Here is a 25,306-nt window from a genome sequence, read left to right on the forward strand (position 1 = left end):
TGCTTTTTGAGTACCAGAAACAGAAAATATTTCCAGTGTTTTAGATATAGTTCCAAACAGATGAACCATTTATCAGTGAAATGAAGATGTTCTGAATTCTAAATCATGAAAAAGGCAAGTCTATTCTTCAACATTTCAGCAAATATGTGAGTGCTTGATTCCGCAAACTGAAAAAAATGGAGCCAAACAGGCCTGAAAAGCTGCATTCTGGCAGTTTACTTGATGTATTTGTGCATATCTGAATGATAAAGGTCACTAACGCTCCGTCTGACCTCACTGTAAGCCAGACTGTGCAGACAGTTCAGTGGTACTATCCATATAATTTTAGTAAGAGACACTGTGTTCGCTGACTGGTTGCCACATTGGTGTCCAGCACGGTAGGAGGATTACTGAGTCAGACTGTGAGGGGATCTGACTGACAGAGACAGTAAATACACATAAGCTGCAACCCTCTGCACAGAATTTACCGGCATGCATTACGCTGTATATGCATGTTAAAAGGGAAAATTTTTGGTCTAAGACACAGAGTGAGCAAAAGAAAACTTCAAGGCTCAAAACAATTTGTTCAGGGTTTCTGCAGATATCAGTCAACTTTAATGCTTTTTAATGCCATTTTAATGCTATTCTGTAAAACTTTTAATGCCACGACCACAAACTCAACAAATTACACGGGTTTAGGGTTTTTTTTGTAAAAGATGATTTCTATATGAAAACTGTCCCTACATTTCACTATTTCTGAATCCAGAAACCACTCCTGACCACCAACGGGCTACAGTCATTCTCTGAATTCCACATTTTTTAGCCATTTTTGCTGGAATTTGCATTTCCCCATTTCCCAGCTCTCCTCCACCTGGTCCAGCCTGCTGGCCACTTTAACCCTCCTGTTGTCCTCATTTATGGACACCAAAAAATATTGTTTCTTCGTTTAAAAAAAATCCAAAAATTCAGCAAAAAAAATCCCCCAAGTTTGGCAAGAAAATTCTTGTAAATATTTTCAAAAAAATGAGTCCTAAAAATATCTAAAGTGATTCCATATATATCAGTAAAACTTCTAATATTTTCTTTAAGAACATTCACAAAAAAATTCAACCAAAATCCAGAGAAATTCGTTGGATTTTGGTTGATTTTTTGTGAATGTTCTTTTTTTTTTTTTTGCTCAAGTTTGTTGAGTTTTTATCACAGTTATTGCAAATAGTAGTATCACAAATTCTGAAATTGTGTCAAGTATAAAAAACATGTACCACAAACAAAAAGCAACAACAAAACAACCTCCCCAGTCACCACACAATGATTGAGTTAAATGTAAAATGCACATGAGTTGAAAAATAAATAAATCAATTTGAAATTAAAAAACATTCCATCGCCACCCCATGCACACAAGTGGGCACCATACACACACACACACACACACACACACACACACACACACACACACACACACACACACACACACACACACACACACACACACACACACACACACACACACACACACACACACACACACAGGGACATATGGTTAAAGCAGTCAGCTTGGAACAACAGTAAACACCAGTACCTCTACGTATTTGAGGAAAGGCCTCCAGCTTTTGCTAACTTTGTCAAGAGAACAATTTAATGTACACCTTATCTTCTTCATCTTAATAAAGTAAAGACTGTTGTTAATCCATAAAGTGTGAGAGGGAGGAATAGGACACTTCCACTTCAACAAAATCAGGCGTCTAGCCAACAGGGTAACAAATGCTACAAAGTCTGCCTTATATTTAGGGAGTGACAGAGTAGGGGGCAAAACCCAAAATAATGCTGTGAGCGCTGTCGGCCCGAATCGTGTCATAGTACAAATTGAAATGGAGTCAAATATTTGCGACCAATAAGAAGATAACAACGGGCACAACCAAAACATATGAAGATGAGTAGCTGGAGCTTGGTGACATCTATCACAAGTGGGGTCAACATCATTATAAATCTTTGAGAGTCTGACTCGAGTGAAGTGTATCCGATGCAAGATTTTGCACTGGGTCAGACCATGCCTAGCACACACAGAGGAAGTATGAGCCCGACGCAAAGCAATATCCCAAAGCTCCTGTATGTGCAGAGTCCGCTTTCTTACGTGAAGTCGCCATCAGTTGTCAAAGTATCCCAAAAAGTGCACCTAATGAGTCCAAGCACGTAATGTTGTCGAGCCCAGGTCGAAATAAATGAGAAAACTGCGTCAAAAAGTTACATTTATCACAAACTCACGGAGCAATATGGAGACACGTCCTACATACTCGATGCTCAACAGCACCCCCGTGAATGTTCTTAAAGAAACTTTTTTTTTTTTTTAAATGTTTCCTTTTTTCCACCAAAAAATGTTCAAAGATTTCCCAAAACTGTTGAAAATGTGGAAATCAGAAGTTTCACTGTGAAATTTTGTTTTTCCACATTTTCAAACCTTAAAACGGGTCAATTTTGACCTGCAGGACGACACGAGGGTTAAAAACATGCAGTTTTTGGCAATTGTACCCGACCGACCAGCTGGAACAATCATCGCAACGCTTCGGCATGTTTACGCAGATGCACATATCTGACGAATCACTGTCTATAATTATATATTATTGTCAAATATTTTCTTGAAAATTGCACAAAGAATTTTTAATGCCATTGAGAATCAAATTTAATGATTTTTAATGCCATTTAAGGCCTTAATTTTCAAAATCAACTTAATGACTATTAATGCTTTTTAATGCCCTCCAGAAACCCTGTTGTTTATCAACCTCTAGTGCTCATCTCTAGTCGTCAACCTTGAACACAAAGAGGCGTTTTTCAACCAATAATTCATAGAGGAAAACCAACAGCAGGACATGAAATGCAGTTTCTTCTGTATACTTTAATACGACATTGAAACCAAAGGAATCTTGGCATCAGTACCTGTACATTCAAAACATGTCTAAAAAAAAAAATTCTGCATTGAAGACATTTTTAGGCGTTGAGACAAAAACATCTGAACAAAAAGGGGAGAACTACAAGACTATCGAGATCGATCTCTGCTGGGGAGAACTTAGGTGACAGTAGTGGAGGACTTGAATGTGTCGCGGGTCATGAAGGGTCTTCATTCAGGAACAAACTGTAACATGCCAGTGTGTGTTCACCCCTCAACTTTTTGTAAGCGGCATTCATGTTAAAAATTAATCTAGCTTCTTATACCTTTATCGTTAAAAGGAAGTAGTTTGACTGATCACAGCAAACATCTTTCTGTAGGTTGGACGATGTGACAGAAAACCTGTTCACCCACATTTTTCACCAAAGTGTTTCTTTATATTATTATTATTGAGTATATAGAAGCTACTGGTTTACAAGAGTCAGTTTCTATGCAAAGTGACGGTATACAGTAGGCTGCACTGATAATTTAACAATTACAGGGTGTCCCAAAAAATTTGACACCTAATAATTGTTTAAAATTTGTTCATTTTGCTCAAAAAAAGTGTAATCATTTTTATTTTTCTGCTTTCAGGAACGGACATGCCGTTTGCTGCAACAGAAAATTTGTTAGAAAATTTCATAAACAAGTGCCAACAGGAAAGCAGATTTGGATGTGGCATAAGTAGTTTCTGTTTGTGTCGGAAAAAAGGATCTGGACGGCCGGCAGTTTCACAACTGTCAGAAGCGATGCACACACTGAACATTTGTAATAATTTTGGAACATTATAAAATTACCATCCCCCAGAATTTTTCATTTGAAATTTGCAGAATAAAACATTTCATGTGCAAAATAAATCCTATAAAGTATCATTTCTCCTGAGCATGTAGTCACTCTGATATGGACATCTCAAATGATGTCAATCTTTTTGGGACACCCTGTACATTCAGTCCAAGTCTGTTAATATGCTGTCAGCTGACATCGCAGCGTCCCAGTGTTACTTCTAGGTCTAAGATCACAGATGTGCAGTCAGGCGCTGAGTCTAGCTTTGATGCAAGAGGCTGACAGGATAACAGAGTGAGTGAGGCACAGTCCTGAGGCTTTAATAGTTTGTTTTTGAAAACTTCCTTGTACTGAATACTAAGCCTGTAAAACTGCTCGCACTGGGAAATTCATGAACTTAACTGAACTATTAGTTACACATTAAACGCCAGAAAAGCAAATAAATTCATCTAAAATTGCTCCTGATTCTTCTGTACAAACTATGATTTACCATTGCTACACTCCTCTCAGTGTTCCTACATAAAAAAAATTAAATACAAATACTCCCTTTTGTAAAATATTCATCAGAAAAAGGGATCGGTAAAAAGTCTTGGGGTGTACAAACATTTGCATGTTTACTTTCAGCCTTTGCAGTTTGATGGACGGAAATGTGTTGGTTTTAATGAGCTAATGCCTTCATATTCACTCACAAACAGACCCACAGATAATCCAAGGTTTACGTGTTCTATTCAGGTCAATGTAGAAAATAACAGACTCTAATTTAAAGAAGATGTTTTCAGTTCACACTGAATTGTCCGTTGCTCAGTATGAGCAGTGATTAACGACGGCTACAGGAATGTGACGCAGCAGCAGAGCCGCTCTCACGCTTCGTCCAGGTTCTGGTGTCGGTGAAGGTTCAGGATCAGATCTCTGATTTCATCTCGTTTCCTTCGAACCTGCTGCCGTGGGAACCATCGCCGTAGATGTAGAGGGAGGTCAAAGTGCACCACAGGGTCCTGCAGGCACAATCAGTCACTGTGTCAATGTGTAATAACGGGACTTTTTGTAGCATAGTTGACATTTTTGCTGTTTTCAGGCCTAAAATCGACATGACGTTTGTAGAATAAATGCTGTAAAGTAAAAAGTGGAATGTCTCTCTCAAATAAATAATGTGAGTAAAAGTACCTCAAATATGCACTTCAGTACAGTATCATAGTAACTGCAGGTATGACGTTACATGACAGGTATCTGGTCATGCAGACAGGTCTGGTTTTAAGCATCCAGAGTTTGAGATGTCTGAGGTATCTGCTGTCACCTCAGGATTGTTAAAAGTGAAGGAAAACAATTAATAGAACTTCTTTTTTTTTTTTTACAGCGTTTTATCAGCGGTTTTTGCTGCAACCACCTAAACAATAGTGCCCATAAAACCTCTGATGGTCACAACAGCTGTTGAGTTTTTACTGTAATCGTCAATGCTTTGAGCAGCACCAAGTAAATTACATTTAATCCCTCAATATATGATTGATTTAAAGGGGAAAATTTTACACATCAGATGTGGTTTACAGTTCATTGGAAGGACGACTACTAATATATAATAACGGGACTTTTTGTATCATAGTTGACATTTTTGCTGTTTTCAGGCCTAAAATCAACATCAACAAAACACCACATGGTATTTTAGAGAAAGATTCTTCTAAATATTACATATGCAATTGAGTAAAATTGAAAGTTATTTCTAAAGATATTGTAGTAAACCTGTTGACTACTTTCTATTAAATAAGTCAGAAAGCCTTGGATGAAATGATGCCAGGAAATGACATCATATGGAATTAACACACTTCCTGGAGAGGTGTTTTTGGAATGGGGAACTTAGTGGAAAGTGGTTTCTCAGACACAGATACAATTGATTATTTTCTATATAAAATTCTGAATTTAATAAAAAGAACACAATCCAAACTATTTCTGAATCAGATCATTTTATTATTGTTTAGCTCATTAGAAGGTGGTTGTTCTTAAATTTGGACGGTTATTTAGTTGACATTTTAGTGATATCCAGCCAGTTTTTTTTTTACTTTTGATAAAAATGCATGCAAGATATATCCCATGGACTTTAAAAGTCCCTCAACTATAGATTAAATCTACTTATTCCATGAACCTGCCTTAAAAACATTTAAGTGAGTTTTAACTCTTTACTGCAGCATAAAATCCTGTACCTCTACGTAAACAACACAACCATGGACAGAACTCCACAGAACTCCAAAATCACAGTTTAATTTCTCAGATTATTTATTTTACAATCATTTCTAAAAATGGCATCAACATGTGCAACACTTTTCCAAATGTCCATGGTGTTACCAACACTGGAAGAAATGTTTCTCTACCTACTATGGATATTTTACTACTCACATTTTAAATCAATTTCCATCCTTGTCTCCTATCAGCTCTGTGCAAACACAGCCTGCAGTTCAGCCGAAAAGCCAATGAAGTTTAGTCACGAATGACTGACTACTGGCTTCATAGTTGCACCAAGAAGTGCAGAATTATTTAGTTTTTTTACAGAAGGGTTCATTTTTGGCACGTTGTGAAATGAAGCACATAAAATGAAGTGACCTGATGAAACAATAATACTCTAAGCTGCAGTTCGGTTCAGTTTTTCATTGGAACAGTATGTCACAGCTGCTCCGGAACTGTCGGAAAGATGAACTCTGATGAGTCTTGCTATTCTGACAGTTTCGGATTCGGATTCAGAGGGTTAAACCAAACACTGACATTTTTTAACACATTACAACATCCATCCATTATCTATACACCTCTTAATCCTCATCAGGGTCACGGGGGGCGGGAGTCTATCCCAGCTGACTCAGGTGAAGGCAGAGGACACCTGGACAGGTAACAGTCTGTCACAGGGCTACACATACAAACAATCAGACTCACATTCACACCTACAGACAGTTTAGAATCACCAACTAACCTCAGCATGTTTATGAACTGTGGGAGGAAGCTGGAGAACCTGGAGAAAACCCACACATGTACAGGGAGAACATGGAGACACCATGTAGAAAGATCCCAGGAAGGCCGGGACGAGAACCGGGGATCTTCTAGCTGCAAGGTGACAGTGCTAACCACCACGCCACTGTGCAGCCCACATTACAACACAGTAGACACAAAATCTTTACCTTCAAAAAACACTCGACGTATTGAAGAAGGTAGAGGCCGCAGTCGCTGCTGTTGTCCTGAAGGGGAACTTGGCAGTGTGAGCTTTTCATCTGATCGGGACCAAACTCCCTCGATGAACCGCGTCGGACCTCCCATTCTGACTGCAAGTACCTGACAGACAAACACGAGTTATTTAACGACACATCAACACAAACGGATGGATTTAAAGCATCATACTTACTCTCTTAAGAGCTTGAATACTCGCTCGTGAAGAGAAAGTTTGAGGGAATCCATGATGAGAATACACGGCCTATAGAGAGGAGAGACGAGTTTAAATCCACTCGACCGTCACACTCAGGCGAGTGGAAACACAACTGCAAGGCGACGACAATGAAAGAGGACAAAGTAAATTCTGTGACACACACTGTGAATCTCTCTTTACTCTTACCCAATGTGCAAATACAAAACACTGCAGACCACTTTTCTTAACTGTGTGTGAAGCTTAAATGGGCATTTTATCTGTTTAAAATCAGTTCATGAAACAAAGTGGAATCCAATCTCAAGCGGTCATTCGAGACTTAAAACACATTCTGATGTCAGGTTTTACTAGTGATTCATGTCAGCTGCATGTAGACAGTTTTACCACGTTGACACTTTAACCCTCCTGTTGTCCTCATTTACGGGCACCAAAAACTATGGTTTCCTTGTCTGAAAAAAATCCAAAAAAATCAGCTAAAAGATTCCCCAAATTTCTGAAAATTTGCAAAACCTTCAGGAAGAACATTATTCCTTCAAAGTTTCCCTTAAAAGTTGTTTTTGTTTTTTTTTTAAATCCCCCAAATTTGGAAAGAAAATTCTTGTAAAAATTTTCAAAAAATTAGTTAAAATCTTTCAAAAAAATCCTAAAAATATCTAAAGTGATTACATATATATCAGTGAAAATTCTAATATTTTCTTTAAGAACATTCACATAAAAATCAACCAAAATCCAGCGAAATTCGCTGAATTTTGGTTGATTTTTTTGTGAATGTTCTCAAGAAACATTTTGAACATTTCTTTTTTTCCACCAAAAAATGTTCAAAGATTTCCCAAAAATGTAGAAAATGTGGACATCAGAAGTTTTACTGTGAAAATATTTATTCCCACATTTTCAAACTTTAAAACGGGTCAATTTTGACCTGCAGGACAACAAGAGGGTTAAGAAGTTTCAAACTACAGCCAACATCTTGAGGTGAAGTAATCCTTATGTACGATTTGATGAACGAGCATTTGAAATTTGATGCACGTTTATTTGCTTTGCTGAAAACGCCTCATGTCGTTTACTCTAGACTTTATAACCATAGGAGGAGAAATCAAAAAGATTGCATTAAACATTTAAAAAGCAACTTTGTGCAAAAAAATTCAAAGTAAAATGCATCTTAAAAGAGCATTTCCTGTTTCGGTGACGAATGTATTGCACAAATACTGAGAAAACTGTCAAAAATGAACGCTGTTTAAGGAGTGTTGTGATTTCATTGGCAAAACAGATTCCACTGTGGAGGTCAATTGATTGATGACAAACTCAAAGTGAGCATGAGAGCTCACACTCAACGTTTAATTTGAGTTTATTATAATCAAGCCCAGCTGTCCGGCTCTCAAGGCTAACCCTGCTAGCATGCTGCGTCTGATGGACAACAGCTCGTGCACTGCCAAAACATTCCAGCTGGAGCACGCGATCTACAACTTTTGAAAGCACATTTCCATAAATAGACTTCTGACAGTAATTGTTTGGCTCAGAGTGTGTACCAAACGGTGGAAATTTCATACCTCACGGGTTGGAACAAATACAAGTATGATTACAGCCCTACTATGGATGTATGATCTGAAGAAAAACTCCATCAGGTCTCATTTTCAAATGTCAAGCAGCTGAATGGTGAAACTTACCTCTTGCAAACTGTCTTCTTCTTGCATGTGAGCTCTGTGCAGTTCTGCAAAGACACAATTACACAGAGCAGATATGCAAAAACAGGTAAAGATTAAGAAAATATTGTTTTTCCCTGTGAGCAAAAAAGGACTTTTTTCTTACTACTGGATCAGGTGGTGGCTCTTTGGCGGGTTCTTTTGAAGCATTTTCTGAAACACCTGAAACCAAACATTAACATCAGCTTTCTCAACTTGAAATTAATCTTAAAATACGAACAAAAAGTAGAGGAAAGTGACTTTTACATGGTAAAGACATATCCTGGCAAAGCAGGCAGGTATCACTGAGTCAGACGTACCTGTCTCTGGCTCCACAGCGTCACTGCGGTTTAACGTAGGTGGCATCTCTGCATTTTCACTTATACTTTTACTTCCTTGGGCCTCATCTTGACGCTGTGACTCGACGCTTTTTCCCTTCTGTGATTCTGAATCAATCCAGGCCTCGACTTTAGGCTCCTCCATTCCAGGAAAGCAAATGACGACTAAATACCAATGAGCTCTAAACACAGAGACAGCAACACATGTACTTAACAGCATCCCAGTGGAGTGTACAATGCAGCTTTTCATGTATTTAACTCACTCCTGATTGACGGGCACAAACAGGAAGTCTTTTTTGAAGATGTCCACATGTCGTGTCCACGTCTTCACCCGCTGGTGTCGCCTCTGCCGCTGACAGCTGAGTGGACAGAAAAGTAACATTTCAAACTGGGCCTCCACATATAATAAACTTGTGTTGCACAGTTTTAATCCACAAAAGTGCTGAACATGTTAAGAAGATGGTAGCGAATGGTTGAATGCAACATTAAGTCCATAACTTCTGAAGTGACAGGATGTTTTGCTTGTCTTTTTGTGATAACTGTGTTGATGCTACAGCAGGTAAAAGTATTACTGAAACGTATGATGACAACAGAACAGACCCAAATAAGATAACAAGTAGAGACAATTGAAGAATTTGCATTAAACAGTCTCTCCAGGAATCTGCGATGTTACGATCGCAACAATTAACACAAACTCAACCAATCTCCGTGAATTCTGCGCGACCTTGCAATTTTGTTCAATCACCGTGTTGTGCCAGCTTGTGGAAATGGGTTAGAGCATGTTAAAGAATCAGTTTAGGAAGAAATATTGTCAATTAAAATGTTGAAACATGTTCTAAAAGCTGAAAAAATGCAACTTTTTAGCAATTGTCACTGTCTCTTACATCGCAATTTTTTAGAAAAGCTGCCGTGATTTCAGGCATTTTTAGGATGCAACAATCTGGAAAGAAGCCCAAGAAATCCTGGAGGGACTGATTAAAGGTAGTTTCAAACAAATGGAAATGAGTGCCATCTTTTTTTATTTGATAAACTTCAACAGTTTATCAGAGCTACAAACTGTGAAAACAGACAGAACTGGACATTTTCAAGGTTTCCACAGTCTTTAAACTAGCCACTGGTAAGTTGCCGGTTTATTTGTAAAGTTGACGGAATCAAAGCTTAAAATTGTAATATTTCATTATAATCATTTTAGATAGATAGATAGATAGATAGATAGATATATATATAGATAGATAGATAGATAGATAGATAGATAGATAGATAGATAGATAGATAGATAGATAGATAGATAGATTATAGATAGATAGATAGATAGATAGATAGATAGATAGATAGATAGATAGATTATAGATAGATAGATAGATAGATAGATAGATAGATAGATAGATAGATAGATAGATAGATAGATAGACAATAGATAGATAGATAGATAGATAGATACATAGATACATAGATACATAGATAGATATTATGTAGAACCATTTTTACGTATTGTTGGTAACACCTGTGGAAACTTTGAAAAATGTTATTTTTATGTTGAGCCCAGGTTTATTTAACTTTTGCACAATAAACAGTTAAAGGATGAGGGACGTAAGGCTTCCAGTTATATGGATGGTCATTAATGTGGCGACATATTAAACCCAATCAGGAGGGAGAAAGCGATCATTTTGCCAGCGTGCGGCTATTTCCTGGAATTCATGCAGCCCAGTACAACTTCGTGAACGTTACTTACGAGTCGCTGTTGGTGCCTTCGCTGGCGTTGTCCCTCCGTGTCAGCTGCTTGTAGAAGAAGCTGCTGAAGATGTGGATGCTTTCGGCCACGGCAGCAGACGCATTCTGGAGGAGGTATCTGATTCAAACACACATCAACACCGTCAATTCAAAACTGTCTTTTCCGCAAACTCAAAACGAAGTCAGTTTAATGTCTTCTGCTTAGAAATGTGTTACTCACTTGAGGTAAAAATCAATGATGACATCATTGAGGTACTGCCCACTGTCAAGGCACTGCAGGTCCTCCATTGTTACTGATATTCCTCCTTTCAATGGCGGAGGAGGAAACTGGATCAACCTAAATGGAGGAAGAGGAGAAAATAATGGGCCATTAGTGGACTGTAGATGACAGATCTGATCAGCACCAGCAGCATGAGTATAGAAAAACAAGATTACCAAAGCGCAAAAACTGACCTAATTAAATACATAACATACAGTTTCTTCATCAGAAAATTCAGTGTTTCATCTTCCAGTTATACTCATTATCCCACTGAAAATTTCCGCATTTTCAACATTTTTAGGAAATCTTTGAACATTTTTGTTGGAAATAAAGAAACGTTAAAAATCATTCTTAAGAACATTCACAAAAAAAAAAAATTCTGAATGTTCTTAAAGAAAATATTAGAAGTTTTACTGATATATATGTAGTCACTTTAGATATTTCAAAGATTTTTTGGAAGATTTTTACTCATTTTTTTGAAAATATTTACAACAATTTAACTTTTAAGGAATTATTGGGATTTTCGACCTGAAGGTTTTGCAAATTTTCAGAAATTTGGGGAAATTCGCTGGATTTTGGTTGATTTTTTTCTGAATGTTCTTAAAGAAAATATTAGAAGCTTTACTGATATATATGTAATCACTTTAGGTATTTTTAGGATTTTTTGGAAGATTTTTACTCATTTTTTGAAAATACTTACAGGAATTGTCATGCCAAATTTGGGGGATTTTTTTTTTAAATAAAACTTTTAATGGAAACTTTTAAGGAATTATTGGAATTTTCTTCCTAAAGGTTTGCAAATTTTCAGAAATTTGGGGAATTTTTTTGCTGAATGTTTGTATTTTTTTCAGACAAGGAAACAACATTTTTGATGCCCATAAATGAAGACAACAGGAGGGTTAAGTGACAGCAGGCTGCCAAGTTAGTTTGTAATGTCAGCTCTCCTCTTACTCTACATAAAAAAACTATTAAAACACTCTACTAGTGACACCCAAATTGCTATATCTTTATTCCTGAGAGAAAACGACAGTGGCTGCAAAAATCTATATTTGGAAATCAGATGTCAAACCTTGCTGCTCCATCACCTGCATGAGAAGCTGCATAAGGAACTGTGTAGGTGACTCACCTGCGGGCCAAACCCTGATGTTTATATTTAGTCCAGCTGGAGTCTGGTTTGCACAGCGACACAGAGTAGGATCCTTTGGTTCTACGATGGCACAGTGTGTATGCAGGACTGGGTTCCTCCTTTTTCTTCTGTGGGAGAAAACGCATAATGCCCAGTAGGGGACACGAAGACGATTATTATGAGAAGGAAAAGGTGTTTTCTGCCAAGAGTGTTGCTTAAATTTGCATGCTGTACTCACATTTGTGTCAGGATTAGCAAATTTTCTATCTATTTTGGGTGCATACATGATTTAAACCTCATGTCGTCCTGCGGGTCAAAATTGGCCCGTTTTAAAGTTTGAAAATGTGGAGAAAAAAAATATATTTTCACAGTGAAACTTCTCATGTCCACATTTTCAACATTTCTGGGAAATCTTTGAAAATTTTTTGGTGGAAAAAAGCAATGTTAAAAATGTTCCACAAAAAAAAATCAACGAAAATCCAGTGAATTTTGCAGGATTTTGGTTGATTTTTTTCTGAATATTCTTAAAGAAAATATTAGAAGTTTTACTGATATATATGGAATCATTTTAGATATTTTTAGGATTTTTTTGGAAGATTTTTACTCATTTTTTGAAAATATTTACAAGAACTTTCTTGCCAAATTTGGGGGATTTTTTTAAAAATAAAACTTTTAAGGGAAACTTTTAAGGAATTAATGGAATTTTCTTCCTGAAGGTTTTGCAAATTTTCAGAAATTTGGGGATTTTGTTTGCAGAATTTTTGGATTTTTTTCAGACAAGGAAACAATATTTTTTGGTGCCTGTAAGTAAGGACAACAGGAGGGTTAAGAAATATAGAAATGGAAAATATTCAGATTACTCCCTTCCAAGCTTCACCTTAAAGAGTCCCAATCCAAAAAAAGCTGGTCACTTACATCAGCGGGAGGTTCCGGCTCTTGTTCTTTCTGATCCTCCTTTGGTTTAAGTTCCGTTTCCTGCTCTGGTTTCGTCTCTGGCTCCGGCACCGACTCCTTCGGTGATTCCTCCTCCTGCTGAGTGTGCGTTACGAGGCTTTTGTCCCTGTCAGAATGTGAACCGCTCGTGTCTTTGTTGAGTTCAGTGTCGGTGCTCGTCACGCCCAGCATGGAGAGCAGGTGAGAGTCCAGTCCAGTTCTTCTGATCAGCTCCAAGCTATCATCCAGAGAAAGAAGAGGAGAGTGGTTGTCTTCCAAACTGCTCGCTCTGTCCACATCAGGGGTTACAATAGCTTGTCCATGTGCCAGATTATTGAGGCAGTCAATGTCCAGTAAAGAGCGCAGTAACGCTCCCTCCATTCCCTCCAGAGGATCTTTGAGAGTCAGCAGGACGAATGGGCTGGCTTTCCCTATTAGAATAAAAACGTTATGTCAGAAACAAAAACTTAACAGCAAAAACAGACACACTTGGCAAAGCTTCCAGCAGTTCTGTAGGAGATGGACACTTCTGCACTGCAAAAAATCATAATCTTACCAAGTCTGTCTTATTTTTAGTCAGAATGTCTCATCCCACTTGATTTAAGATAAATTCACTTAACAAGAGACATTTCAGCAGATGGAGGGACTTGTTTTAAGACAATGCATCTTAAATATCTTGTTAAGTCAATCAATCTTGAAATTATCTTGTTTTGAGTTGAATTTTACAAGAAACAAGGTTAATTTTACGTTTCGTACATTTTTCCAACTGAGGTGTTATTTGTAGAAGTTACACAATCTGGATTTAAGAAATAAACTTCAATTGATTCAAGTAAATGCGTTTTACTGGAAAATAGCTATTAGTTCATATTGTCAAGTTTGCTAATGCATTGCTGCAAATTCTAAAATAAATAGTTGATTTCAATACTAGACTTGTTTACATGGTGTAGAGTTATTTATAAATGAGGGAGGAAGAACCATGATCATATTTACAACTAATGTATTTTCAACCAACTGTATGCAGACAGATATCTGAAAATGCTTAAATCACACTTTTTAATCTGGTTTCAAGGACAAGCTGGTCTTAAATCTAGAGTGATGTCTCTGTTATACAACCTAAAATAAGTAAAATACATCTTACATTTTGTATTCAACACGAATGTTTAAAAAGCAAATGTTTACTTATGAGTTAAAAACACCTGCTTGGCTAAAACACAACAAATGCTGTCAAAACACGAGTAAATATTAGGATTTCTATCTAACTGTGAGAAGACATATCTGAAAATGCTTAAACTAATCTTTGTAATCTTATTTCAAGTACTACATGGTCTTAAATCTAGAGAAGTGCTGCTATAATACGACTCAAAATAAGCTAAATACGGTATATCTCAAATTAGGAGGTTATATGAAAGCAAAAATCTATTTTTGAGTGGAAAACTACTATATTTTTAGCATATCTGGCTTATTTTAGGACACCTAAGCTTGACAATCCTGGTAAAACAGAGCTTAAAATAAGTTTTCCCAGCTAATTTTAAGATCTCAATATTCTAAATATCATATCTTATTTCAAGAAATCTTACCAAGCCATTTTTCATTTGTTCTATTGGCAGATTTTTTCAATTATTTCAAGGTAAAAGTTCCTTGAAATAAGGTTTTTTTTCTTGTTTTGAGAGGGTTTTTTTTTTCCAGTGTGTTTGCTCAGGATGGATGGTGAACTTTGTGTCTCACCAGCGTCTGCAGCTTCATCATGGACGACACACAGATGGCTGATTTGCTCCTGGATTTCAGCTGCAGCAGTTTCTGACAAACACAGCAGCAGGACGGTGGCAGGACAAGGCTCCTCGTCGTCGCTGAAGCGAATCTCTCGTGCCTCCAGCTCCTGCTTCTCCCAAACGCTGTACCTCCTCAGCTCCTTCCGCTCGAAGCTCAAGATCAGTGCAAACTGCTCGCTAGTGTCTGAGGACGAGAGGAGGTGGCGTTAGCGTAAATACAGCTGATCTGCTGTCATTTTATGAACCATCTCAACCTCTGGGGTCATCAGGTACCAGTATGCTGTCAGTCCCTAGAGTTAGAGCAAAACATGGTGAAGCAGTGTTTACTCTTTATGCTCCACATATGTGGAAGAAAATCCCTGAAGGCTGGAGGTCTGCTCCAACTCTCACTTCTTTTAAATCAAAGCTCAAGACTTCTCTGTTTGCCACTGCTTTCCTATTACAGCTTATTTTAACTTGTTTTAATCCTCATGTTGTCCTGCGGGTCAAAATTGACCCATTTTAATATTTGAAAATGTGGGGAAAAAAATATTTTCACAGTGAAACTTTTGATGTCCACATTTTCAACATTTTTTGGTGGAAAAAAAGAAATGTTAAAGATGTTTCTTAAGAACATTCACACATAAAAAAATCAACCAAAATCCAGCAAATTTCACTGGATTTTGGTTGATTTTTATGTGAAGGTTCTTAAAGAAAATATTAGAAGTTTTACTGATATATATGGAATCACTTTAGATATTTTTAGGGTTTTTTTGGAAGATTTTTACTCATTTTTTGAAAATATTTACAAGAATTTTCTTGCCAAATTTGGGGGATTTTTTAAAATAAAATTTTCTTTCTTTTTTGTTTCATGTTGTCTCAATTTTTGTCATTATGTTTCTCGTTTTTGTCGTTCTGTCTCATTTTTGATGTTTTGTGTCTCATTTTTGTAATATTTTGTCTTGTTTTTGTTGTTTTTTGTCTTTTTAAAAAAATGAAATACTATATCATTCAGCTCCAGTTACCTGTGACTAAATGTTTCTGCTTCTACTGATCTGGAAGTTGTAATGTGTAAATGATAAAGTGAGACATAATGCTGTTTAAATTCTATTCATTTTTCTTAAGAAATTTCATTTTTTCATACAGTTTTGTTAAAAAAAAAAAAAAGTTCATTAAATGTGAATACTTTCAGAATGTACTTTTTTGCACTAAAATAAAGGAACCATTAGGAGTTGTGGTTATTTATAGGTTATTATGCTGTGATTTTACTGGTCCGGTCCACTGGAGATCAAACTGGACTGAATGTGGAACCTGGACTAAGATGAGTCTGACACCCCTGATTTAGAGGATTGAGTGACATATTAAATTTAACTGCCGAGCCTTTTTCATGTAGGTACGACTTTCTGTAAGTATTTATACAGTTTGCAAGAAATGGGATATGTCAATTTACAAAAACCTAACTGTTAATTTGGAATGTGAAGTATATTGCGTTATATTCGTAAAAAAAGAAGGTCATTTCACCGCTTAGACTATTATGAAATATCACTGAAATCAAGTGTCAAAGTCACACATGTATAACTGCTCATTTTTTTACTATTGGGTACAATCAGTTTTACTGATTTAAGGGTAAGGATAAATGTTATTGATCCCACAGTGGGGAAAGTTCACCGTTACAGCAGCTCCAAGAAAAAGTATAAAGGCAGTGCAGGAATAGATGAGAAAAAGAAACACGTTGCAAAAATTGTAGAAAAAACATTATATACAGATGAATTTTTTTGTTTACTTTTTTGTTATAAATATCATGTAGATTTATCTAACTTATTTATCTATTTATCTGATTTAATATCCAATAGACACCTTTTTATTTAATTACATATACCTGGGATGAAACCTCAGTGAAAAAACACCTGAGTTCCCTGGAGGGGAGATTCACGTGTTCAGAGGTGGAAGTGCACTGGGCTCTCGAGGGTCTAATCCAAGACCACAAACACACTTAAATAACTGAAATAGACCACTAAGCTGGGAGAGGATGGTGTGCAGACAGCTTGACCAAAAGAAGATGTGATAGGTTCTCTTTGTGTCGACGTTTGTACAACCCAGACCGAATGACTGCAGGCAGCAGCAGCTTCTGCTCCTAGAAACAGTGTGATCTGACAAGCTGATCAAGAAATATTCTCTACAGGACCATTAAGGAAAGACGAGCGTGGAAGCAAGCTCAGAAGGTTTCATTTATTCATATGTTCATAATCTACTCTGTATAATTTATATATCTATTCATGCATCCTTCTAGTATTTGCTGATGTTTATTCAGATCAAACTCCCCTCAGCAGTGTGACCTCTGCATGTGTCTCACAAAAATCTCAGCATATGTATGAGTTTTTTTGAGGTTAAGAGTTAGAGCCATTTTCCACATCAGGACTCAGAGCGAAGACTATGACCACCAAGACTAGACTAAAGTAAAATAGGGACAATTTTTTTTTTTAAATGACAGTATTACCTGTCAGTGGTATCATGATTTTTTCCTCTCCTACCTGTGAAGGGAGAAAAAGATGCACGACACAATCAGATTCTGATGAGGATACTAAATGAAAAAAGCATGTACTTGTGTCTTATTTGAGTTACCATGACGCCTCCGTTCACTTTCCCCTGGTAACCTCCACAGTGCAGAGTAGAGAAGGCCAACCCCATGTAGGAGTAGTTCATACAACCTGTCACTGAGTGAGGAACCTCTCCGGCATCGACCTGCAGCACCTGCAATACAGAAACCTATGTAGTCTGTGGAGGACGGTGCAGAAAGGGTGATGTGCTGGCAAATAAAGCATCACAGTGACACCCACAGCACAGTGAGAAGAAGCTGGGAAGACAATCTGTAGAAGTTTTGAGAATTTGTTACTTTGGCACCATCTAGTGGTGGTAATAATAACGACCCTGGGGTTGATCATAGGGGCAATTTATGTAGGGATAATTGCAGAAAACAACTCTGATTAAAACTTTTTCACAGCAAGAACTTGGTTGTCTGTTGTGTCTCCTAAACACACAACAAAAAGAGTCCTACAAGAAGCTTCACAAACAAACCCTGGAGGTCTTGTTTATTCTATTTCATTGACAGAGCTGCTTTTTGTTCTTTACTTTTTGCATGCAGCTCTATATGTGTCACGTTCTGCAAAACTGAAATCACTCTTAAAGCTGTCAGCTGATTGTGGTCATTTTTGAGATTATTTATCTGTAAATTGCATGTCAGATTATTATAATTTGGATTAATATCACACTAGTAGATTTGATCCAGGAGCTTGTACAGTTTTTGTTGTCTGATGACAAAAGTTTGTGACATAATTTTACAGTTAAGTGAACTGAAGCTGGGAAGATGATAGCTTTTCTTTATCATATTTTAAGATCCCATCTGCTCTTCTGTCTCTGGGTCAAATTCAAGACTGAGGCAGAGTATTCTTCTTGTTTCCTTCATTTAGCAGGTGGTGATTAGGACACCCTGGGATGAAATAAAAGCTCAGGCTTTCATGTGATGTCTCCCTAACACCCTTTGTGGTAAGGAATTACTGGAATTTTCTTCCTGAAGGTTTTGCAAATTTTCAGAAATTTGGGGAATTTTTTTGCTGAATTTTTGTATTTTTCTCAGACAAGGAAACAATATTTTTTGGTGGCCGTAAATGAGGACAACAGGAGGGTTAATGTGAGCTCAGTTTAGAAACTCGTCTGAAGCTTGTTTTCCCTGGGTTTTTTGATAAAAACTTAAAGAATTGCATCGACATTATTATTAGAAAATACATTTGTGATGTATTGAACTGGTATGGATCAAAAAAGACACATTCTACCAACCTGCATGTCCTGTATGTGAGACGCTCGTCGTTGTTTGGCAGCTTTCACTGAGGGCTGTCCCTGTATTACCGTGTCTTTCACACTGACCAGCGTACGGGTGGCTTGAGAAACAACGCCGCTCTCCTCATCATCGCTGGACAGCACAACTGGAAAACAAGCAGAAAAGAAGCATTAGGCTGGTGTGAATTTGTTTCTTGGGAATTACGCCGCTTTGCTTCTCTCGTGGTTAAGCATGCTCTCAATCGCACATACGGCTCTTATTTCACAGCAAATAAATTTAACGTAATGGGCTTTAAAGCAGGGTAAGGACAGCAGTGATCCTGGGAAAGACACGTCGGTAAATAGAGCTACTTAGACACACGAGCTGCACAAGACAAGCCAACACAACGGGAGAAACAACAGAAGACAGAGGAAAATCTTGACACATAATTTGTTTACTGTGAGACAAATGGACAATGTAATAAAAACGGAGCAATCTCAGTTCACTAATGACGATGAGATGCAGACAAACAACAGCCTGAAAAGAAGCAGAACGATCCTTTAGAGCTGACATGAAACTCTTCAGGTGTTTATGATGCGACCTGGATGAAACTCTGCTCAGGACAGGAGACAGTAAAACCAACCAGATGAGTCCTGTCAGTGTAAAGTCATGTTGACGTTAAATCAGGGAGCTTTTATCAGTTCACATCACAAATGTGGGGAATGAGTCATCTTCTCTCATGGTGGATACAAACATTCAGCTCTTCAGCACTTTTTTGCATAGTACATTTAAAAGATTGATTATATTTTTATTGTAAAAGTATATATGTACCTGCTTCCAAGCATATAGTCTGACAGAAAACAACACCTCCATATTTGCTAGGGCTCTATCTAGTCCGCTGCTTGAGTGACCGAAACCAATCGCTAACATGCACAAGACCGACTTAAAAAAATGTGGCAAATTGTGCATTTACAGTCATATTTGCTGACCAAACACATAATAGCTAACACTTACAGCCTAACTAATGGAATGTTACTCAATCACAGATAGAACTGGATTAGAATATGTCAGCTGATACATCTGCCTCGAAAAAATGTCACCTGTAGTCCTCCACTTATCAGTTCATTTTTCAACTCTTAACCCTGTAAGACCCAAATTAAAAAAAAGAGCAAAAAATAAATTAAATAAGTAAACTAAGTGTGTGTGTGTATATATATATATATATATATATATATATATATATATACACACACACATTTATTTGTTGATTTATTTAATATATATTATTAAATAATATATATATATTTTTTTTTATATTTTTATATATATATATATATATATATATATATATATATATATATATATATATATATATATATATATATATATATATATATATATATATATATATATATAAAAAACCCAAATATAGAAAAAATTAACTAAAAATAATAATAATAATTTTTTAAAAGCTGATGTATTTTTGCAGTGGTAAGTTTTACAGGGTTAAGTGATCTAAATTGGTACAGATTTTGGATTTTGGTGTTTATCAAGCAAATGATTAGTTTAAAGTAGTGTAGTAAGCGGTAACTTTTATATGTAAACATCCGCATTGGCCTCAAAACGCCAGTCTAGTTCAAGCTCCATTGATAGTGGAGGATGTACTGCATGCACACAGCTGGTTTCCATGTCATAACTTGGGTTCTGAGTGTCTGAATTGTGTGACTGATTGTGTGTTCTGATGCATTTCAGTGGAAGAACGTGATAACATCATGAACCCTTTCTTTTCTGGGCGGATACTGAACACTTTCAAATCAAGATGCTTTCAAGAGTTTTGCTAATGTGTTGCTATAAGGCTCACCCCCACAAAAAAAGGCAGAACTTTCTTAGTGGTAGAAAAAATGACCAGGTTCAGAGGTAAATCTCTGCTCCTGTGTCGCTGTACTCACTGGGTTCAGCAGGGCTAGCTTCATCGTCTCCTCCGACCGTGAACTGTACGATGCAGCGGTCCAGGTTCTCCAGATCTACATCTTCTCCACTTTCCTCCTGACAAATACTCGGTGGTACCGGTCCCCCGTTTCTGCCGTCTTCCCCCGTGAGGCGAAGCACGCTCTCGCGGTGGCGTTTGGGGCTGCTGGTTCCATTGCACTGCGACTGTGAATCTTTCCTTTTCCTCTTCTGTTGAGACAAAACAGCACACAGGGCATTTACCAAACAACTCGGAATGATGCAGCACCGAACACAGGCACATGTTTAACCACAATAAGAGTCCCACTTTTTCAGACATGGAATAACAATTAGTGAGTTTGAACCCAGTGAACTCCAAAACCTACCAGCAGGTTTGAAAGGCATGTTGTTCTAAAAAAAAAAAAAAATGCCAAAATAACATTATTTATCAAAGCCAGAAACAGTAAAAACAGAACAAATCTGCAGATATTCAACTTTCTGACAATCCTTAAACGATTCATCAATAACGTTCTGCACCGTCAGCAATATTAGGATGAAAAAAATGAAGTACTACTCTAACTGGATTGTGTGAAAAACAGAATTCTGTGCTCATCGGTGCAACAGTAAAACCATTAATGACTCAGTTGTGACCGACAGTCACTCGACAAAAAAGTTGAGGACTTTTTAGCTAAATTGAAAACTGTATTTACACAAAACAAATAGAAGACAAGTATGGAATCAACTAAAAATGTAAATAGTAAAGAATTTCAAGTATATAGAGCCTCCATTTTTGGCACTTTTCTGGAACTTTCACTTGGAAAAAATGCTACACGTGTTGCTTCATTGTTTTAATGGTTGTAAAATAAGTAATCAAAGACATTCTACTTTTTTTAATGATTTAATGCATTATAATTGTTTTCTGATTTAACTATACTTCTAGCCATGGCTGTGCTGTGCCCACAGAGGTACAGGACTTTATATTGCAGAATATTGCTTAGAATGAGTAAAATTGTGACAAGAGCAAAAAACAGCCAGGAATTGCTCAAGGTTCTGTTGCTGGTAAGCAGATCTTGAGAAGCTTTTGCTCTCTTTCCAGTCTTTGTGCTCGTCTAACTGGCTGTAGTCTTATATTCATTGGCAAAATATGGGATTAGAATTGATCACCTCATAAAACTCTTGCTAAAAAAACGATTTTGTTGATGTTTGTGCCTTTCTGCGGACCAGAACTACTCATGAATATTGCAACAATCAAGAGATTTCCAATGAGACAGAGACACTGTGCATTTTTCTGCCTTTGTTACAATGTCTGAGCAAAGAATCAGGTCAATTTTCAAGCTGCGTGGAAAGCATTTTGCTGGATGCACAGACTTTAACAGGCACGGATGAAACCTGAAAATGCTGTGGCCTAGTAAGACAAACATTGACTTTAAAAGACAGGGGATACAAGGACATATTCAAACCATGAGGGCGACATGGAAAGCTGCAGCCATGATTAAATAACAAGGCGCACACCTGGGCTCTTGTTCTATTTCCTCTGCAGGAACCGCTCCGATATTAATGTGAGTTTTAAAAGCAGTACCCACCAAATTCTGCTGCACGTCTTTTTCTGAATCGGTCCACCTGTCCTTGATGCCAGTGGGGGAGAAGTCTTCACAGCCGGCTGTGCTCTCTGTGGGCTCCCAGCTTACTGACAGTCCACAATCTGGATGAGACAAACAAACACAGAGCAACCTATGACGCTAAAATAGACACATAACAATGTCAACAATCTACAAATGAAACACTCTGTCGTCAAAATATGACAAGATCCCAAAAAACATATGGACAAACTGTGAACCAGATGTACAGAAGTAAAAAGCAGAGGAAAAATACGCTGTTTAATAAGATTTCTAAAGTGTGGCATTTGTTTATTTACTGTGGAATAAAAAGCAGGATTGTGAATAAATGTCTCCAGCTGGGACATCCCTGACATTAACCCTCCTGTCGTCCTGCGGGTCAAAACTGACCTGTTTTGGAGTTTGAAAATGTGGGAAAAAAAAATAAAACATTCACAGTGAAACTTCTGATGTTCACATTTTCAACATTTTTGGGAAACTTTTGAACATTTTTTGGTGGATAAAAAGAAATGTTAAAAATGTTTCTTAAGAACATTCACAAAAAAAAATCTATCAAAATCCAGCCAATTTTGCTGGATTTTGGTAGATTTTTTATGAATGTTATTAAAGAAATTTTAGAAGTTTTACTGATATATACGTAATCACTTCAGATATTTTTAGAATTTCTTTGGAAGATTTCTAATCATTTTTTGAAAATATTTCCAAGAATTTTCTTGCCAGATTTGGGGGATTTTTTTTTTAAATAAAACTTTTCAGGGAACTTTTAAGGAATTATTGGAATTTTCTTCCTGAAGGTTTTGCAAATTTTCAGAAATTTGTGGAATTTTTTTCCTGAATGTTTGGTTTCTTTCAGACAAAGAAACAACATTTTTTTGGTGCCCGTAAATGAAGACAACAGGAGGGTTAAAAGACATTCATCAGGGTCAAGGGAGAGTGGGAAGACAAAAAGGGTGATAGAAGTCCAATAGAGGTGGAGAGATCAATGAATTCTTCATGTTTACTCACCTACAACCTCAGCGAATTTGTCGTCTTCTCCGTTGTTCTTTCCTAGCACCACCTCCTCGATGTCTTTGCTTTCTTCTTTGTCCTCTTCTTCCTCAGCCTTTGGTTGTCCTTTCCTGGGTTTTGACCTGAGAACGTGAAAGATTCTGCTGAAGGTGTATATTTACAGCAAAGTTACATGACACAGCATAAAACATCCCAAGACGACAATCTCAAAACATCAAAACTCCTAAAAACAAACGCAGAATTTTTTTTTTTTTATGGGAACCAGAATCTTGAGGCATTTTTCCAAATAAAAATCATCACATTTGCCTGGAAAATAGCTGACCCAGCCAAACTCCATTAACAAGTCATTCCTCCTTAAACTAATCTAAAACAAATAGATGAAATTACACTAATTAAAAAATACCTCCTGCTGCGTTCGTGTTAATTTTTGCTCTGGTTTGTGTAAAATATTACCCACCGCATGATTCTGAGCTTTGTGTAGCATCGTACAGAAAACAGCTGAATTTATTTTTCAGAATCAAGCTTTTCATGCAGTTAGAATCCATTTTCTGACTCATTATTCACAGCTGGGTGCTTAATGGTGTGAGTCCTTTCTATAAGATTATTATTAATATTGAAATTAGAGAAATATTGGTCCGACCCACTGGAGATCAAATTGGGCTGAATGTGGAGCCTGGACTAAGATGAGTTTGACACCCCTGCTTTAGTACATGAGGTTTCATGCATGGAATCAGCTGATCAGGCTGCTAACTGTGAAGTGGGAGAAACTGTTTTCATCATGCACAGACTCAGCAGCTTTCCCTGCAGTCTGACTGTTTGTTTGTTCAGGCACAGTCACATCTTTATCTCTTTACTGGTGGCCTGACAACCTAATGGTCATAACATGATGATAGCAGTCTATCACACAGCACAGAATTAACCACAAAACACTTGAGCTAACAAATTACACTACATGATAACTGCTCTGGTAATCAGATTTGGTTTCCTTTGGATGGAGACAGGCGACCTTCCAGGCTTTATGCCAAGTAAACGGGCCATAAAAGTTGGATAAAATCTCCAGATTATTCCTCTAAGGATGGTTTCCTACCTTGGAGTTGATATGGGGGTGGTCTTCTGGTTTCGTTTAGGGGTCTCACTGTTGCTCCTGCTATTCCTGGTCTTAGTGTCACTGTAGGTCAGAGGAACCTCTTTGCTCCGAACTCTCTCCCTCCGCGTACTTAGTCCTCTGTTGCTCATCGTATGGCTCTTTTTTATCCTGGCTATGTAAGCCTGGCCTGCTTCTGTCTTTAGGACATCTCTTAGGACCAGAAGGGGTCGCCTCCTAAAGGACAAAACAGAGAAATGTTTATTCACAGCCTTCTTAAGGTAGCGTCTTCTCTGCAACAACAAGCCCCATCAAGATATTTGGACGTAAAGCTCATCTATCAATGCAGATGAGGCTTTCTGTGGACCAGCTGATCACCAGGGAGGGGTCAGCTGGTATAGATAAGCCATATGTGGAGTCGTGATAAGCTTGGTGTTGAGTCATGGTGCTTAAAAGCAGCTACTGTACACAAAAACACACCAATACTGTACACAAAAACACACCAATACTGCACACAAAAACAAGGGGCATGTATATACAAATTGGCTTTTTGAAATAGCAAATGTCTTGAGGTGTCAAAAGTCAAATTAAGACAAACCTCAGGTGGTCTGTATGACCCACCTAGAAAGTAGTAGAAGTGACATATAATATCATATTATATGCTTAAGCTGTAGTAACTAAGTAGTGGGGCTGCCTGTCACCTGCACCATGTTTATAACTTAAAACCAAGAACTCTCTGTCCCACTTCTGCATTGATTTGCTCCATCTGAAACATTAAATCAATATCACGTGAAAAAGCTCTTACATTTCTTGTAAGAGAGTGCATGTTTTTCAGTATTTCTGTAATTAGACACAACACCAGAGGTAAGATGTAATGACACATGGGAAAGACACTGGAAAAAGAAAAGATGAGAGTTGTCATTTAAAAGCAGAAACTTCATTAAAAA

At 37.3% G+C, this 25,306-nt stretch overlaps 1 protein-coding gene across 2 annotated transcripts in view; it reads right to left on the reverse strand.

The window, feature by feature from the left end:
* Positions 1–2,849: 2,849 nt before the first annotated feature.
* Positions 2,850–25,306, reverse strand: part of senp7 (SUMO specific peptidase 7) — a 29,211-nt gene continuing 6,754 nt past the window's right edge. For both annotated transcript variants that reach the window (XM_055015405.1, XM_055015404.1), the window contains 19 exons: positions 24,363–24,596; positions 23,273–23,397; positions 22,235–22,353; positions 20,654–20,882; positions 18,725–18,870; positions 17,513–17,641; positions 17,388–17,421; positions 14,868–15,095; positions 13,125–13,573; positions 12,210–12,337; positions 11,045–11,161; positions 10,826–10,942; positions 9,357–9,452; positions 9,076–9,275; positions 8,883–8,938; positions 8,741–8,784; positions 7,059–7,127; positions 6,838–6,988; positions 2,850–4,677 (listed from right to left, as the gene is read on the reverse strand). In XM_055015405.1, coding sequence (XP_054871380.1) covers positions 4,543–4,677; positions 6,838–6,988; positions 7,059–7,127; positions 8,741–8,784; positions 8,883–8,938; positions 9,076–9,275; positions 9,357–9,452; positions 10,826–10,942; positions 11,045–11,161; positions 12,210–12,337; positions 13,125–13,573; positions 14,868–15,095; positions 17,388–17,421; positions 17,513–17,641; positions 18,725–18,870; positions 20,654–20,882; positions 22,235–22,353; positions 23,273–23,397; positions 24,363–24,596 — 2,806 coding nt within the window. In that variant the 3' untranslated portion in view covers positions 2,850–4,542. The remainder of the gene's footprint in view (positions 4,678–6,837; positions 6,989–7,058; positions 7,128–8,740; positions 8,785–8,882; positions 8,939–9,075; positions 9,276–9,356; positions 9,453–10,825; positions 10,943–11,044; positions 11,162–12,209; positions 12,338–13,124; positions 13,574–14,867; positions 15,096–17,387; positions 17,422–17,512; positions 17,642–18,724; positions 18,871–20,653; positions 20,883–22,234; positions 22,354–23,272; positions 23,398–24,362; positions 24,597–25,306) is intronic.

The sequence above is a fragment of the Amphiprion ocellaris genome, chromosome 11, assembly GCF_022539595.1.
Source record: "Amphiprion ocellaris isolate individual 3 ecotype Okinawa chromosome 11, ASM2253959v1, whole genome shotgun sequence".
In the NCBI taxonomy this organism is placed as follows: domain Eukaryota; kingdom Metazoa; phylum Chordata; class Actinopteri; family Pomacentridae; genus Amphiprion; species Amphiprion ocellaris.